This window comes from Etheostoma spectabile, unplaced genomic scaffold (genome assembly GCF_008692095.1).
Source record: "Etheostoma spectabile isolate EspeVRDwgs_2016 unplaced genomic scaffold, UIUC_Espe_1.0 scaffold00018458, whole genome shotgun sequence".
NCBI classification, from domain to species: Eukaryota; Metazoa; Chordata; class Actinopteri; order Perciformes; family Percidae; genus Etheostoma; species Etheostoma spectabile.
This window is the reverse complement of record NW_022604266.1, coordinates 1,553-16,551: the sequence shown is the minus strand read 5'-3', so window position 1 is coordinate 16,551 and position 14,999 is coordinate 1,553. Positions and strand designations below refer to the sequence as shown.

Sequence of the window (14,999 nt, the reverse complement as noted above, 5' to 3'; positions counted from 1 at the left end):
ATCTACATCAGAATCAGAAATTCTTGATTGATCCCTGAAGGGAAACTCTTGAAGAAAACTTATCCTTCGAGCCAGAGTTGAACCAGCGACCTAAGGATTTCAGCTTTATGCCTCTACAGTCCTCCGCTCTACCAACTGAGCTATCGAAGGGAGCCAGCATTGTCATACGAACTTCCCATTCGGATGATTGTGATAACACAGGACCCCCTGGAGGGACTTTCAGTGATAGAGTGCATTTCCAGTCTCAATACCCAGATGTATTACAAGATTTGAAGTGAAAAACTGCTGTCCAGTGATGGTGGTATAGTGGTGAGCAAAGCTGCCTTCCAAGCAGTTGACCTGGGTTTGATTCCCAGCCATCGCAGTAGCTTTCTTTGAGTTGTGTTAGTTGCTTTTTTTACAAGAAGTCAGCAGAAAGGTTACTTGCCTAACCTGGTTTGATAAAATCTCTTTGAGCTGCACGGTTATGGCCAAAATGATAATGACAATTAGAGATCACGATTAACTATCGCAATTATTTGCTGATTTTCTACTCCAAAGTGCTGGAAAGGAAGGATTCACCAATCGTTGAACCTCAGGTTAACAAGGAACAATCTCAGCAAGGTGATTGATGGATGATTCTAGTTACTTCAAGTTCAGCCTAAACGACACAGCTGTAAGACATCAAATTGGTTGGCTTCCAGCTATGTAATATTTGCAAAAGGCAGTGGTGGGATTTGAACCCACGCCTCCAGAGAGACTGGAGCCTTAATCCAGCACCTTAGACCACTTGGCCACACTACCTGCAAGTATCAGATCTCCACATTGTGACAATCACAGGCACCGTAACTAACGGTATGCTTGTAAATGTTATTGGGAAAAAAACCTTTGCAAGGAAAAAGCCAACACTTTATTACAAACTGCCAATATTACTATTAAAAAATGACATCACTCTTTGTCATTTTTCTCTGGCAGTGATTTTAGAATATTGTAACCAGCATTAAGTAAGTAGGTTTAGGTCTGTGTGAATATGGGCTGAGCATTTACCTGGGCTGAACTTGTGAACATCTTCTTTTGCATATTCACTGTAAAGAGCCATTACTCCTCCAACTGCCAACTGTTGTTCCAGAGACAATAGGATATACAGTTTTAGATTGGAAGGTAACTGTCCAAGACCAAAGACTTCACTGAAATACCTCAATTGATCAAAACAGGGGGGGGATCTGCATGTTCTTTCTTACCAGCAAATTTCTTGAGGTCCAAATGGCATCTTTGATGGCGGCCAGGGTGAGCCACTGATTTGCAAAGTGTATAGCTGTAAATCTGCTTCCTAAAAACAATAACACTCCTTTCCCTCTTTTCTCTTTTGGCTTCTTCATCACTCTTCTTTGCACTCGTTCTCACTTGGACCTCCACGGGAAATAAAAGATGGCTCGTTCCACGTCTAAAATCACTTAAAAAAGAGCTGATGAGTAAATCAAAGCTAAAATCACTGCCTTTTTTAAAACACCAATGTGAATAGTCAACGTGTGAGCAATCAGCTCACATAAAAGATAGCTGTTGGAACCTTCCTAAACCTTCCCTCAAAATGTGGGGCCCATATTCACACAGACCTAAACCTACTCACTAGTCAAATCAACAATGCCAGAGAAAAATGACAAAGAGTGATAACATTTTTTGATAAAGTACTGGCATTTTTTCATCAACAGTTTCACTCTACCACTTGACAACTCCTTGGTCTCCCCTTCCCCTCAGGACAAGAGTCTGGCCGTCATCCTCGACTCCTCCTTATCCTTTCAGTCACACATAAATAATATCTGCCGGTCTGCCTACTTCCACCTACGCAACATTAACCGCCTCCGTCCCTCCCTTACCACTCACACTGCCTCCATCCTTATCCACAGCCTCGTCACCTCCCGCCTTGACTACTGTAACTATTTGGCCTCTTTCCATAAACTTCAACTTCTTCAGAACTCAGCAGCTCGTGTCGTCACCAGAACCCCTTTTCATCATATAACCCCTGTCCTCCAGCAGCTCCATTGGCTTCCAGTTCAATTCAGAATATAATTTAAAATCTTTCTGCATACTTTCAAAGCCGTCCATAACCTTGCTCCTCCATACCTAACTGAACTCCTTCACATCGCCGTCCCCTCCCGCTCCCTCAGATCCTCCACCTCTATCCACCTCACTGTACCCCAGCTCGACTTGTCACCATGGGGACCAGAGCCCAGACTGGAGCTCCAACCCTGCTGCTCAGGGGGAACCTCTGCTTTAACCACCGACAGCTGCTGGACGTCTGAGGAGAAGAATCAAAAACATGCACATTAGTGTTTTTTGGCACATTAGTAAAGTGCCAAAAACCAACATGAAAAAACAGCAAGAGTGTCTTGTTTTGTTTCCAAGTCCCAGATGGAGTCTAGAGTCGGGGTATTTTAATTCCAAAAGACAAAGGAATTTTATCAGGATGCATAGTATCCCAATCCATGTAATAACTGGCCTTTAATAATAAAAATCTCCCAACCACATATAGGTTATTAGTCTGGCTATGGCCGGGTAAACTAAAACTATCCATTAAAGACAATTTTTTATATCTAATATATATATTTATATATATTTTATTTATTTAAATATATTTATATCAAAGTTGTTTGAGCAAGACGTTTTTAGGAATTGAAGAATGTTTACCATTGAAATAAACCACTTCTTGTACCTCCTTTTTATACAAACCTTTATTTTGAAGGCTATTCACCAAGCTCCAGCAAAACCGGATGTTATTCTTTGAGCAATATGGCGACTAACGTGAGTGAAAACATTGGAGTCGGTTTGTTGTGCTGAGAAAGTGTGTGAGCTCCAACAGATGTGGTCCTTCAGAGCCTGTGTGTGTCCGGATAAACCTGTCTGATGGACTTTGTGCTGCTCACCTTCTTTCTGAATGTTTTACCTCGGACTCATCTCCCGGAAGCTACAAAGCTAACGACGCTAGCTTAGCATGCTAGCTGCTTAGCAACAGTTTGAAGGAAAACAAACAGCGTTTTTGACGGAGTTTGTTCGGAGGGAAAGTTTCTATCATTGTGTGAAAATGTCTAAAGTCCAAATGCTGAGAGGGCTGGTGGAGCAGCGACTAACTGCGGCTGCTGAAGAGATATTTGGGCTGGTTGAAAGAACGATAGCAGAGTACGAGGAGGAACTGTGTCGTTCTAAAGAGGAGCACGAGCGCCAACGGAAACGACTGGACGCTGTTTTCAGCCCTCAGCTCCGGCTGCACAGAGCAGGTTGGTACCTTTACTTCTTCTCTCCGGTCACCCTCTGGTTACACTGACATCAGACCGGGATGGGCCAACTTCCAGGACCCCTGTCATTCTGGTTCATCAAACCATGTTATAAACAAAGTTAATTAGCCTCCATGATGCTAATGTGCAGACAGGTCAGCCGAAGCCAGTTCAGGGCTCCAGACTAACTAGGACCACTACAGACACTAACTGAGATGTTGGACAGGAACAATTTAAGGATGCACAGCTTAAATCTACACAAGCACTTTTTGTTTTTATATGGAAAATAGTTTTATAATTATATTATCAACTGTGCCAATGGGCCATTTGCTTATGGCCAGACAATGCAAGCTATATGTATTTTATATTTTATAGAAGAAGCAGTCACATCCAGGGGCGTAGCACAAGATCCTGGGCCCTAGTCCTGATGGGCTCCCGTGTTCCTCAACTCCCCCCAATATAAATAACCGGGCTCTGTACACATATCTATAGGCCTAGATGTTTATAGGTAATAACTATTAACTAATGCTAGGTAGTAGGAGTAGGCTGATTGTCTACACACATTTTAAGCCTCCTTTCTCAACATTAGACTTCTTTACTGTGGTTACTAGGCCTACCACATTAGTTTTCTCTGTACCTTTACTTGCCAACCTGTGTGCTATGGCGTCTCTGATCATCGTTAATTTATCTGGCCGTAGTCCTGGATCCTCTGGCAAAAACTGGTCTGCATTGCTGGGCCTACTTTCCAGTTCCTTCTCTCATTTCCACACTGCGCTCAGCAACACTCATGCTCTCTTCACCCCCATCCTCCTCAGATCTCATCTTTCTTTATGAAGGATACATTTGTTATTTAGCTATTATATTTAATTGTAACCTAATATAACACACTAAGATGTTTTAGTCAAAACCTTTAAATCAAAATGGCTAAACATGGTTTACTTTAATTTTGATACAAGTCCACCGGGTCAAATCCAAAGAGGGTGGTCTGTTGCGTCTCCACCCCCCCCGGTGTCACAGCCCTGTGTTTCAATGTTAAGATCTACTTCTACTAAATCTGACATAGCTAATGTTGACATGTATCTATCAATGATCTACCAAGCTACATATGACACTGATTAGCCTTTTATTGCTAAGTAGAGACATAGCCTATTATAAAATTAGGCATGTTTCAAACTAGGCGATTATAATGGTGTTTTGAATGGAAACAGAGGTTAGTGTTGTTTACATGTATAAGTTATTTGATACTGTATATTCTGCTCTTTCAACGGGTTGTCAGTCTGTTTTTACCGGTCGGAGATATTCAAGCAGTTTAGCACCATGGATTTAGTTTCTAGTAAGTTACCAGTTGTTTCCCCTCATTTGGTTTTTCCTTCCTTTTTTGGTTTTTCCCGTTTTTTTTTTACAAATAACTACTGTACTGTAAAATAATAATTTTAATCATCAATACGAACTGAAGGCTTCAAATTGCGAAGATCAGCACCCCCCCCCCCCGCGACCAGAGTCACTGGATTAGAACGGGAGAAAATGAAAAATGATTATGAAAAACAATACAAAGTACAGTAGGAAAAATAGTGACTCCGGTGTATTTCACAGCTCTTCTGACTGAGCCGCTGCAAATCCGTGAAGCAGCGAGACGGTGGAAGGTGAACTGCAACATCGCGAGGGTTCACTGTATAACAAACAGACACATGGTCGGAGAATCTAGGAAGAATTTAAAGCTTTTACTCTTAAACACAAAAGGCACGTCTACTTTAATATACACTGTATATTTAAACATATCTGTGGTCAAGCTCAGTGCCTCGCTGTGTTGTATTAACTCTGAAACTTTCTCTTTGAGTCCCTTACGTTTTGCGTGATGGTGCGGCGTGCTGGCGCTGTATATTAACAATATCCTTCCTACCACAAGCAATAAAACTCTTTAACATGTCATCACTGGGTGCTAGATGAGACTTTTAGACACCACAATACTGCACTAAGGGCAACCTGCACAATTGGTTCATTTACATTTTAGCATACATTTAGCATATTACTTAAGCAGTTGCACATTTTTGTTTTCCCATCCCGTATGTATTTAAACATTTGTTCTTATATTTTATTATTATTATTTCATGTATATTGTATGTATATTTTTTACTATTATCTCATTTATATTTTTATTTATATTCTGTGTTGTGTGACTTATGTACATGTCCTGCTGTAACACCGTAATTTCCCATTTTTTGGGGGATCTATAAATATCTATCTATCTATCTATCTATCTATTGACTAGTGGACTGGGAGATTACAGCCCTAGTGTTCTGGTCCTTTCTCCAATAACATTGGTATCCTATTTCTTTTGTTGTCTGTCCCTCCAGAGCTCCCACAGCAACATGTCTGTAAGGAGGAGGAGGTTCTCTCGGACCAGCAGCTCAACATGCCAGTTATAACCTCTGTGGAATCAGAAGCAAACCGTGACCACCAGCTCCTCTCTCACAACTCTCATGGAGCTGAGAGCCAAGATCAGAAAGGAGGCCAGCATGGAGACTCAGGATCAGCTAGAAATGCAGAGCCAGAACCAAAGAAGAGACGACGCAAGAGCAGAAGTCACAGCAACAACGTAGACAACACTAACATGTCAGAGGTTCACTCTAATACTCAAACAGGTAAAAAGAGCATTGCAGCACTTGGAGCGCTTTAAAACCAGTTTTATACAGTCTATGTTTAAAACTCAGTGAAAAAAGTAGCGTTTGTGATGCAGTCGGCTCGTAAAATTAAATAAGAAAAATAAATAATTTTTTTCTTTTAATAAAAAAAAATCTAAGTTATTTGAAAATGAAATCGCGCGAACCGGGTGAATCGATGTCACAATTTTCCTGCTATGACGACCAACCACGCTTGCATCACGCATGAGGTGGTACTAATCTGCAGAGTCGAGCAGGTACCATGTAATGGAAAAACTCCATTATAGATCAGACTTATTTTTGCACCCAGTGGAGTCGCCCCCTGCTGAAAATTAGATAGAAGGCAGCTTTACTGAGCTTCAGCATTGGCTCCACTCCACTTTTCTGACCCAGAAGCTCTGTCCATTAAATTTTACAGTCTATGGTCTCAGGAAAAAGAGAGCAAGTGTTCTGGTCTTTTCTCCAGTAACAGTGGTGTCCTATTTCTTTGTTGTCTGTCCCTCCAGAGCTCCCACAGCAACATGTCTGTAAGGAGGAGGAGGTTCTCTCTGACCAGCAGCTCAACATGCCAGTTATAACCTCTGTGGAATCAGAAGCAAACCGTGACCACCAGCTCCTCTCTCACAACTCTCATGGAGCTGAGAGCCAAGACCAGAAAGGAGGCCAGCATGGAGACTCAGGATCAACTAGAAATGCAGAGCCAGAACCAAAGAAGAGACGACGCAAGAGCAGAAGTCACAGCAACAACGTAGACAACACTAACATGTCAGAAACAGGTAAATGTAATAAGTCTTTCATGTGTGACATGTGGAAAAGTGTAATTCAGAATTTCGGAGACACATGAAAATCCACATAGGTGAAAAGCCTTGTTATTGCAAAACATATGGAAAAGATTTCAGACATAAGGATGTTTTTAACATCTACATTAGAATCCACACAAGTGAGAAGCCTTATTTTTGTAAAACATGTAGAAAAGACTTTGGACGTAAAGATAACTTGAAAATCCACTTGAGAACCGACATTTATACAAAGTAGTGGCTTGTTGGTCCACGTGAGAAGAGCCCAGACAGTTGAGAAGCTGTACGTTTGCAAGACCTGCAGGAACAGATTCTGTCATGATTCAGGTTTAATGCAGCAGATGAGAAGCCCCAGAGGATAGACTCTGAACAGTGGCCGCTGCAGTCTTGTTTTTTTTATTTTTTATCAGGCTGTTTTAGAGAATGTAATCCGCTTTGGAATGACTGCATGGTTAACAAACCTTTCTGTATCATCGAAATTTAAGTTAGTGGTTATTTGTTAAAGAAAGATAATCACTTTTTCAGTCTCTCTTTGACCAGTGCGTACTTAAACAGGTGAAGATTGTCCTCTGTGGTCCGTCCCATGTTCTGGACTGAGTTTGTGAATTGTTACCATATAGGCATTGGTCGTTTAGCGGTTTCAAGGTATATTGTGGTTTGAAAAAGTCACGGTTTCAAATCCTCTAAAGTTTTCTATAGTGTTCCTAAGGTATCAGCTTTTTACCCAGACATTTTGAAATAATACATTTGAAAGCTGTGATTGCAAAACCGTGAAACCGTAATATTTTTGCTTAAGGTTATCATACTGTCAGGATCTCATACACATATACACTCAGCGGCCACTTTATTAGGTACCCCATGCTAGTAACGGGTTGGACCCCCTTTTGCCTTCAGAACTGCCTCAATTCTTGGTGGCATAGATTCAACAAGGTGCTGGAAGCATTCCTCAGGGAGTTTGGTCCATATTGACATGATGGCATCACACAGTTGCCGCAGATTTGTCGGCTGCACATCCATGATGCGAATCTCCCGTTCCACCACATCCCAAAGATGCTCTATTGGATTGAGATCTGGTGACTGTGGAGGCCATTTGAGTACAGCCAACTCATTGTCATGTTCAAGAAACCAGTCTGTGATGATTCCAGCTTTATAACATGGCGCATTATCCTGCTGAAAGTAGCCATCAGAAGTTGGGTACATTATGGTCATAAAGGGATGGACATGGTCAGCAACAATACTCAGGTAGGCTGTGGCATTGCAACGATGCTCAATTGGTACCAAGGGGCCCAAAGAGTGCCAAGAAAATATTCCCCACACCATGACACCACCACCACCAGCCTGAACCGTTGATACAAGGCAGGATGGATCCATGCTTTCATGTTGTAGACGCCAAATTCTGACCCTACCATCCGACTGTCGCAGCAGAAATCGAGACTCATCAGACCAGGCAACGTTTTTCCAATCTTCTATTGTCCAATTTCGATGAGCTTGTGCAAATTGTAGTCTCAGTTTCCTGTTCCTAGCTGAAAGGAGTGGCACCCGATGTGGTCTTCTGCTGCTGTAGCCCATCTGCCTCAAAGTTCGACGTACTGTGCGTTCAGAGATGCTCTTCTGCCCACCTTGGTTGTAACGGGTGGTTATTTGAGTCACTGTTGCCCTTCTATCAGCTCGAACCAGTCTGGCCATTCTCCTCTGACCTCTGGCATCAACAAGGCATTTCCGCCCACAGAACTGCCGCTCACTGGATTTTTTTTTTCTTTTTCGGACCATTCTCTGTAAACCCTAGAGATGGTTGTGCGTGAAAATCCCAGTAGATTAGCAGTTTCTGAAATACTCAGACCAGCCCTTCTGGCACCAACAATCATGCCACGTTCAAAGTCACTCAAATCACCTTTCTTCCCCATACTGATGCTCGGTTTGAACTGCAGGAGATTCTCTTGACCATGTCTACATGCCTAAATGCACTGAGTTGCCGCCATGTGATTGGCTGCTTAGAAATTAAGTGTTAACGAGCAGTTGGACAGGTGTACCTAATAAAGTGGCCGGTGAGTGTATTATATATATATTAGCCGAATTAACTGTTATATATTATATATATATATACACACACTATATAACGTAACAGCGTTTTACATTATATATAATGGTGGTTATGTCAGTTCTACTTTACTTGTGCTCAATTAAAACACAATTACCCAATACTTGTCTTCATTATTACTGTAAAGTCTTAATTTAGCTGTAGCTGCTTTTCCCACTGTTTAGTTTGAGTAACGTTGTTGTCGACTGAAGCAAAGCTAGCGGTTAGCCGGGAAGCTAACGGCGATGGAGGCTAACCGTCCTGTTAATACATCCAGGAGGCTAACGGCTAACCGCTACAACTATGACAGATCGTGTACTGTATTAGCTAAGAGAACGGTTAGCCTCCACCGGGAAGCTGACACTAGTTTAGCTAACAGCTATTTCGGCTAACAGGCTGACAGCGTGATTAAAATAACGTTACTCAAACTAAACAGTGGGAAAAGCAGCTACAGCTAAATAAGACTTTACAGTAATAATAATGACAAGTTTTGCGTGATTGTATTTTAAATGAGCACAAGTAAAGTAGAACTTTATATATTTAAACAGTTAATTTAAGTTTTGAGGGTCTTTTACATGCTGTTTTAGCTAACGCTAGTGGTTAGCCGAATTAGCTGTTAGCTAAACTAACGTTAGCTTTCGGTGGAGGAGAACAGACTTTCTTTAACTGTCTATGGGAACAGATCGTGCAGTGTCGTAAATCCGAGTTCATCATTAAATCATTTGTGCATGCGCGAACATCTTGCACATGCGCAGAACGGATTGTGCAGGCAGGACGGATTACAGGCCCTTCAGCAGAGATGGCAAAAGTACTCACTTTCCGTACTTAAGTAGAAGTACAGATACTTGTGTTAAAAAATACTCTGGTAAAAGTGGAAGTACTGATTAAACTTCTTTACTCAAGTAAGAGTAACACAGGCTTGGAAATTTACTTAAAGTATAAAAGTAAAAGTAGCCTTGAGAATGACAACCATTTTTTACATAAAGCTACCCGAAGCACACTAATGTTACTAGAGAGAGGCTGAGGAACTCCAGTGGACATGGAGGACATGTCTTTATATGACAATGGCTACATTTTAAATGGATGTCTGCCAACAGGCCTAAAACATAACATATATGATTATTATGACAGAAACTGGGACTCCAGGTTAATAAGATTCTGACTTATTAGCAAGATATGAATTCAGTTGTGATTCTGTGAGAATTCACGTATCCAGTTTATATTTTTAATCTTCCCCTTAACATTTATGAATCTACATGTATGTGTGTGTGCTCAAATATGGCTTCTGGAAAGAAAAAAAAGGACTAAAATTTGAATGACTAAACAGACATTATGAAGAAGTTCCCCAGCATGGTGACTAGGAGTCCTTCTTGATGCCTAATGTCTCAAACATCTCTCTCAGATAAGGCCGAGGATGATGGGAATGTCTTGCTGCTTGTCTGCCGGATCTCTGTTATCTTCATTTTCAATCATGTCGCCATCCATACTACTATGTGCTAACGTTAGCGCCATCAAACCGGAATGATTTGCTGTGAATTAATGCAGAATGCCGAATCTGTTGAGTTGTCTTAGTCGTGCTGCAAATGCAACGTACAGTAGATGTATTCCCATTCATTTAGATTGAATATGGTATTGACGACGTAAACAATAATAGCGATAACTCCAGTAAAATGATGTGGAAGTTGAGGACTAGATTAGAACTTGATTAAAAATTATTCTGGTTTCCAACTTGGCCCCAGGTGTGTCTGTTAAAACAGACGGAGACAACTTCTCTCTAGCTAAGTTTCCATCCACTTGTCAACTGAACTACAGTATCTGAAGTTATGTAAAAAAAACACTCATGCAAATAAAGCTGGTTAAACTGTTGATGCTTCATTAAGATCAACGTGCAACCTAGCTAACAGGTGAAGAACACACCAAAACCACTAGCTAACTTACTTTAAATGTGCAAGAACTGTAGATTAACAGGCTTAAGTGAACTGACAACATGAGTTATACGACTTACAGTTCTCAAAGAGGCACACACACAATCTCAGCTGATTATCCTACGAACAGCTCTTTTTCCTTTTTTCCCATTTTTTTCTCCGTGCACCCACTCGCGGTGTGAGGCGCGTGTCTGCACTATTCTCCGACATGAAAACCTCTTGTAAAAAACTAAAGTAACGAGCCAATTTTGTAAAATGTAAGTAGTAGAAAGAGCAAATATGTGTTAAAATGTAAGGAGTAGAAAGAGCAGATATGTGTTAAAATGTAAGGAGTAGAAGTAAAAAGTTGCCACAAAAATAAATAGTAAAGTAAAAATATCAGAAAAATCTACTTGAGTACAGTAACGAAGTATTTGTACTTCGTTACTTCCCATCTTTGGTTACAACAGACTTAGATTAGATAGCTACCTACTTAAGTTAGCCACGTCAGCTCTATTAGCCCCGCTGCTAAACTCTGGGTAATGTTAGCTAGCCAAGAAACGGTAGTAGCCTTAGCTAACTAACTTGACGTTAACTACATAACAACAAGAGGCAACGCACTCCGTGTCAGTCAAAGCTCAGTTGACTTTGTTATTTGCTGAGCAAATTATAAATCTACGTTAGCTACATACATTCATGTTGTGTTGCAAAGAAAATACGTTAGCATGCTAACAACGTCAATCAGCTGGCAAACAAACTTACTGTTAGTGCTGGCAAGAAGTCTCTCTCTCCTCTCTCTCTCTCTCTCTCTCTCTCTCTCTCTCAGCATGATAAAGCACTCAGTTTAACCCTTGTGTTGTCTTCCCATCAGCCATGGTTACTTTTCGACGGCCCATTTTGTGTGACAAAAAAACAACAACAATTAACTGGAAACGGGTCAATTTGACCAAAGGACAACATGAGGGTCAAGCATAAAGCACGGTTTAACCGCATCCACGGGCATTCATGCTACACGCCTTGAATATTCAATTCAACCAATCACGGAGGGGGTGAGAGCATTATTTCGCCTGACAGAAAAACACAGAAGATTACTTAATTATGAATTAATTTTTTATTAATGGCCATAATATAATATTTCATCTTCTTTGAATTTAAATTATTATTAATATTATTCTGTGCATTTTTCTGCTGATACTGTCATCACCTGGCACCTTAAAAGAAGAGAAAAAGAGAAGTTAATTCTTTACTGTGATTGGGAGGAGCGCCCCCAAAATCCCTTTTGTGGAGAAAGATTGAATACTCCATCTTTCATTTGGACTGGTGCGTGCAGCGAACAGAAGTAAGGTTGTCTAGGTATTACATTTTTCACAAATGTTTTTTTTTTTTCTTTGTGGTGTTAAACATGTGGCTTAGCATTTGCTGGTGTAGTTGCAGACTTTCAGACAGACCATTATAGATAGCCTATAGGCCTATATAGATGTTTTTATACATCACGGTTAGTTATTAGCTAGCTAATCCAAAAGCACATGGCAGGTTAGCATAATTGCTTTGAAAGTAGGATATTTAGTGACTAACTTGGATTCTGTTCTGGTTCTATTGTGATGTGCCTTGATTTGGCTAAATATTAATGTAAATGTTGCATGCTGAAAGGGATGATTTTTCTTTTTTGCTCCATTTGTTCAGATGGCATCTCCAATGAAACTGCCGTCCGTCCAGGACCCTGACGTTGAGAGGGCGCGGCAGGCCCTGCAGCTGTGTGCGGTAGGTTGAATGGTTTTAGTGTGCTTTGATTCTTAATGTCTGCATGTCATGAGCAGTCAGCTGCGTGGCGTGACCGTTTATTTCGGCTCCCATGTGAAGAGCTTGTACACGTCCTGCGTGACACAATTCCAAAATTTGCAGTACAGTGAAAAGGTTCAAATAATTGCAATTGACATAATAGTCTCTTTCAGTCAATTCATTTAGTACTTTTAGGAAAATAAGAAAAATAAAAGTTAATTGAATCCCATCTTTTACTTATATCGCTGTCATGTAACACAGATAATGTAATAACACAGGTACACAGCAGCCTGACGTAAACCACGCCTCTTAATTATCATAACTCATCATCATAGTTATCATAAGATTTGAAATAACAATACAAATTATCACACTATATAAATGTGTTTTTGCATGTTTAAACAATAGTAAGATAGATAGATAGATAGATAGTAAGATATGTGCAATGTAGTAGCAGTGATATATACTGGTAATAATAAGAATAATATATATATATATATATTATAATATATATATATATAAACATATATAAGAATAGTAAGAATAAGTATGTGCAGGCTAAATAGTATCAAGAGCATATAGAATATGGCTATGTATAGATGTATCTTACCAGGTCTCTAAAAGTTAATTTACAATTAAAAAAATAGCATCAGTACTTTGATAATGAAATATTATAAAGATAATAAATCTGATTAAACCATAAAACAAAAAAATATAAACACATCCAACAATGAGAATATAATTAATTCAAGAAATTGTTCCATGTGTCAATCTTAATTGTATAAAGTGCTAGACCATGCAGTTGGATGACAATCTTTTTTTTGAATTGCAGTATGCTTGCAACGACCCAGCTGTTCCCCGGTACACCCTGTTCCCCAGTTGATGGAGGCCACAACTGGGGTGATGACAGTGGTGTGCCGGGAACACGGCAAAGGAAGGCGGCAGAGAGCCATCATAAAAGGCTGGGAGAGGAGCTGGAGAGCCTCCAAAAAGAAAAAGAAAGAGCAGAAACAAGGTAGATAGAGATGGTAAGTTTTTAGTTGCGCTGCATATTGTCACAGCTACGACTGTGATAGTATGAGTGTACAGTACTATCTGTTCAAAAAAAAAAACTAGAGTAATGTAAGTGGGTGGCCAGACCAATAAAAAAAAATTAAGATAAAATAGACTATTAATCCCACACTTGGAAAACCTCCCTTGTTACAGTTGCTCAAAACTAAATCACGCACATCAAAATAATAATAAGTATTAAATACTTTTTTTTAACCAGGTAGACCACTGAGAACTGATTCTCATCTGCAATGGCAACCTGGCCAAGGAAAGTATGAGATGTGCAAGACAAAATATTGTTCCACATACAATAAAATCCAATATTACAGATTACAAATAAAGTAGAGGTTTATTTGGTATTATAACAAGGAAGTCAATGGATATGTAAAAGTTATAAAGTATTAACAGAAAAACATGAATAGACAATCAATATCACTAGTGACATACTACGCTGTAGTAAGAGTCAGCGTACAGTACATGTGCATTGGTGTCTGTAATCATAAATAAACATGCATTTTGCTGCATATTCTCAAGTTATAGCTCATGTTACATGGTTGTACTCTTTTAAAAGGATAGGCTATTATGATATGTTTCTCAAAATCAACTTAACAATTGTGACTAGCAGCAATACAGACATTTACCGTCCAGGAACTGACATTATTAACACCACTATACAGGATCGGAATCTCACCGACAATTTAGTACATGTAGGGTGAGAAATATGTTTTGTTAATAGGGTTATTAGAAGATTATTTGATACACAAAGAATACTTTTATATGATTTTTTTTTTTTGCAGATGCAGCAATGGAGGCAGAGCCGGGAGAGGAGTGAGACCTGGTGGACAGCTACATTATTTTTCCTTTTCTATTTCATTTTTCACTTTTTTTAAATAAAGGTTTTCTTGATAATGAGTTTCACATGGTATTGTTTTGGTTGAAGAAGGGGTGTTGTCCCAAACCTAGCATCATACTGTGTTTCAAATTAACTCCAAACCTTTTTCTTAGAGAAAATACAAACACTCAACTTTATATTTATCAACAAATACAATTACAACCATTCAGACATTGCAATTCAAAACATGAAGATATAGTAAGTAAATTGCAACTTATATAACATAAGATCAGGTATCAACGGTAAAAAACAACAATGTAAACAAAACCATGAGGTAGACAGCAGAGTAATAATAAAGGAAATAAATATGACAGATTAGCAACCACGTATATATATTGTGACAACAGGTATTCTTAATTATATCAGATATATTGATAGATTTTTATTTGTATAATTTAAGAGACTCAAAAATATGTCAAATTCAATTTGGAATAATTTAAAGCAAGGTCTTGAATTGGAAAGTTTAGATTAATGTATATGAAACTTCCCTAATAAAATAAAAAGATTAACAATATGGCAAATATTTCTATCTTACACTCAAAATATGTATGTTTCCCTTCAAGTGTGATTCTATGTGTCGTTTTAGAAACCA

General features: G+C 39.4%; 1 protein-coding gene and 1 non-coding gene across 2 annotated transcripts; one reads left to right on the top strand and one right to left on the bottom strand.

Annotated features, from left to right (window-relative positions):
- Positions 1–701: 701 nt before the first annotated feature.
- trnal-aag (transfer RNA leucine (anticodon AAG)) lies at positions 702–783 on the bottom strand. The gene has a single exon. It is a non-coding gene; the product is annotated as a tRNA-Leu (tRNA).
- Positions 784–2,755: 1,972 nt separating this feature from the next.
- LOC116680451 (uncharacterized) lies at positions 2,756–12,447 on the top strand. The gene is made up of 4 exons (XM_032509487.1): positions 2,756–3,251; positions 5,603–5,890; positions 6,415–6,684; positions 12,370–12,447. Exons 1-4 carry the CDS (start codon positions 3,059–3,061, stop codon positions 12,408–12,410), a joined length of 792 nt encoding a protein of 263 aa, XP_032365378.1. The 5' UTR covers positions 2,756–3,058; the 3' UTR covers positions 12,411–12,447.
- Positions 12,448–14,999: the final 2,552 nt, after the last annotated feature.

Excerpts from the sequence above, each read along its gene's own strand:
- LOC116680451 (XM_032509487.1), top strand. The coding sequence starts at position 3,059 with ATGTCTAAAGTCCAAATGCTGAGAGGGCTGGTGGAGCAGCGACTAACT. Across the intron at positions 5,891-6,414 it reads TCACTCTAATACTCAAACAG|AGCTCCCACAGCAACATGTC; the intron begins GTAAAAAGAGCA and ends CTGTCCCTCCAG. Across the intron at positions 6,685-12,369 it reads CACTAACATGTCAGAAACAG|ATGGCATCTCCAATGAAACT; the intron begins GTAAATGTAATA and ends CCATTTGTTCAG.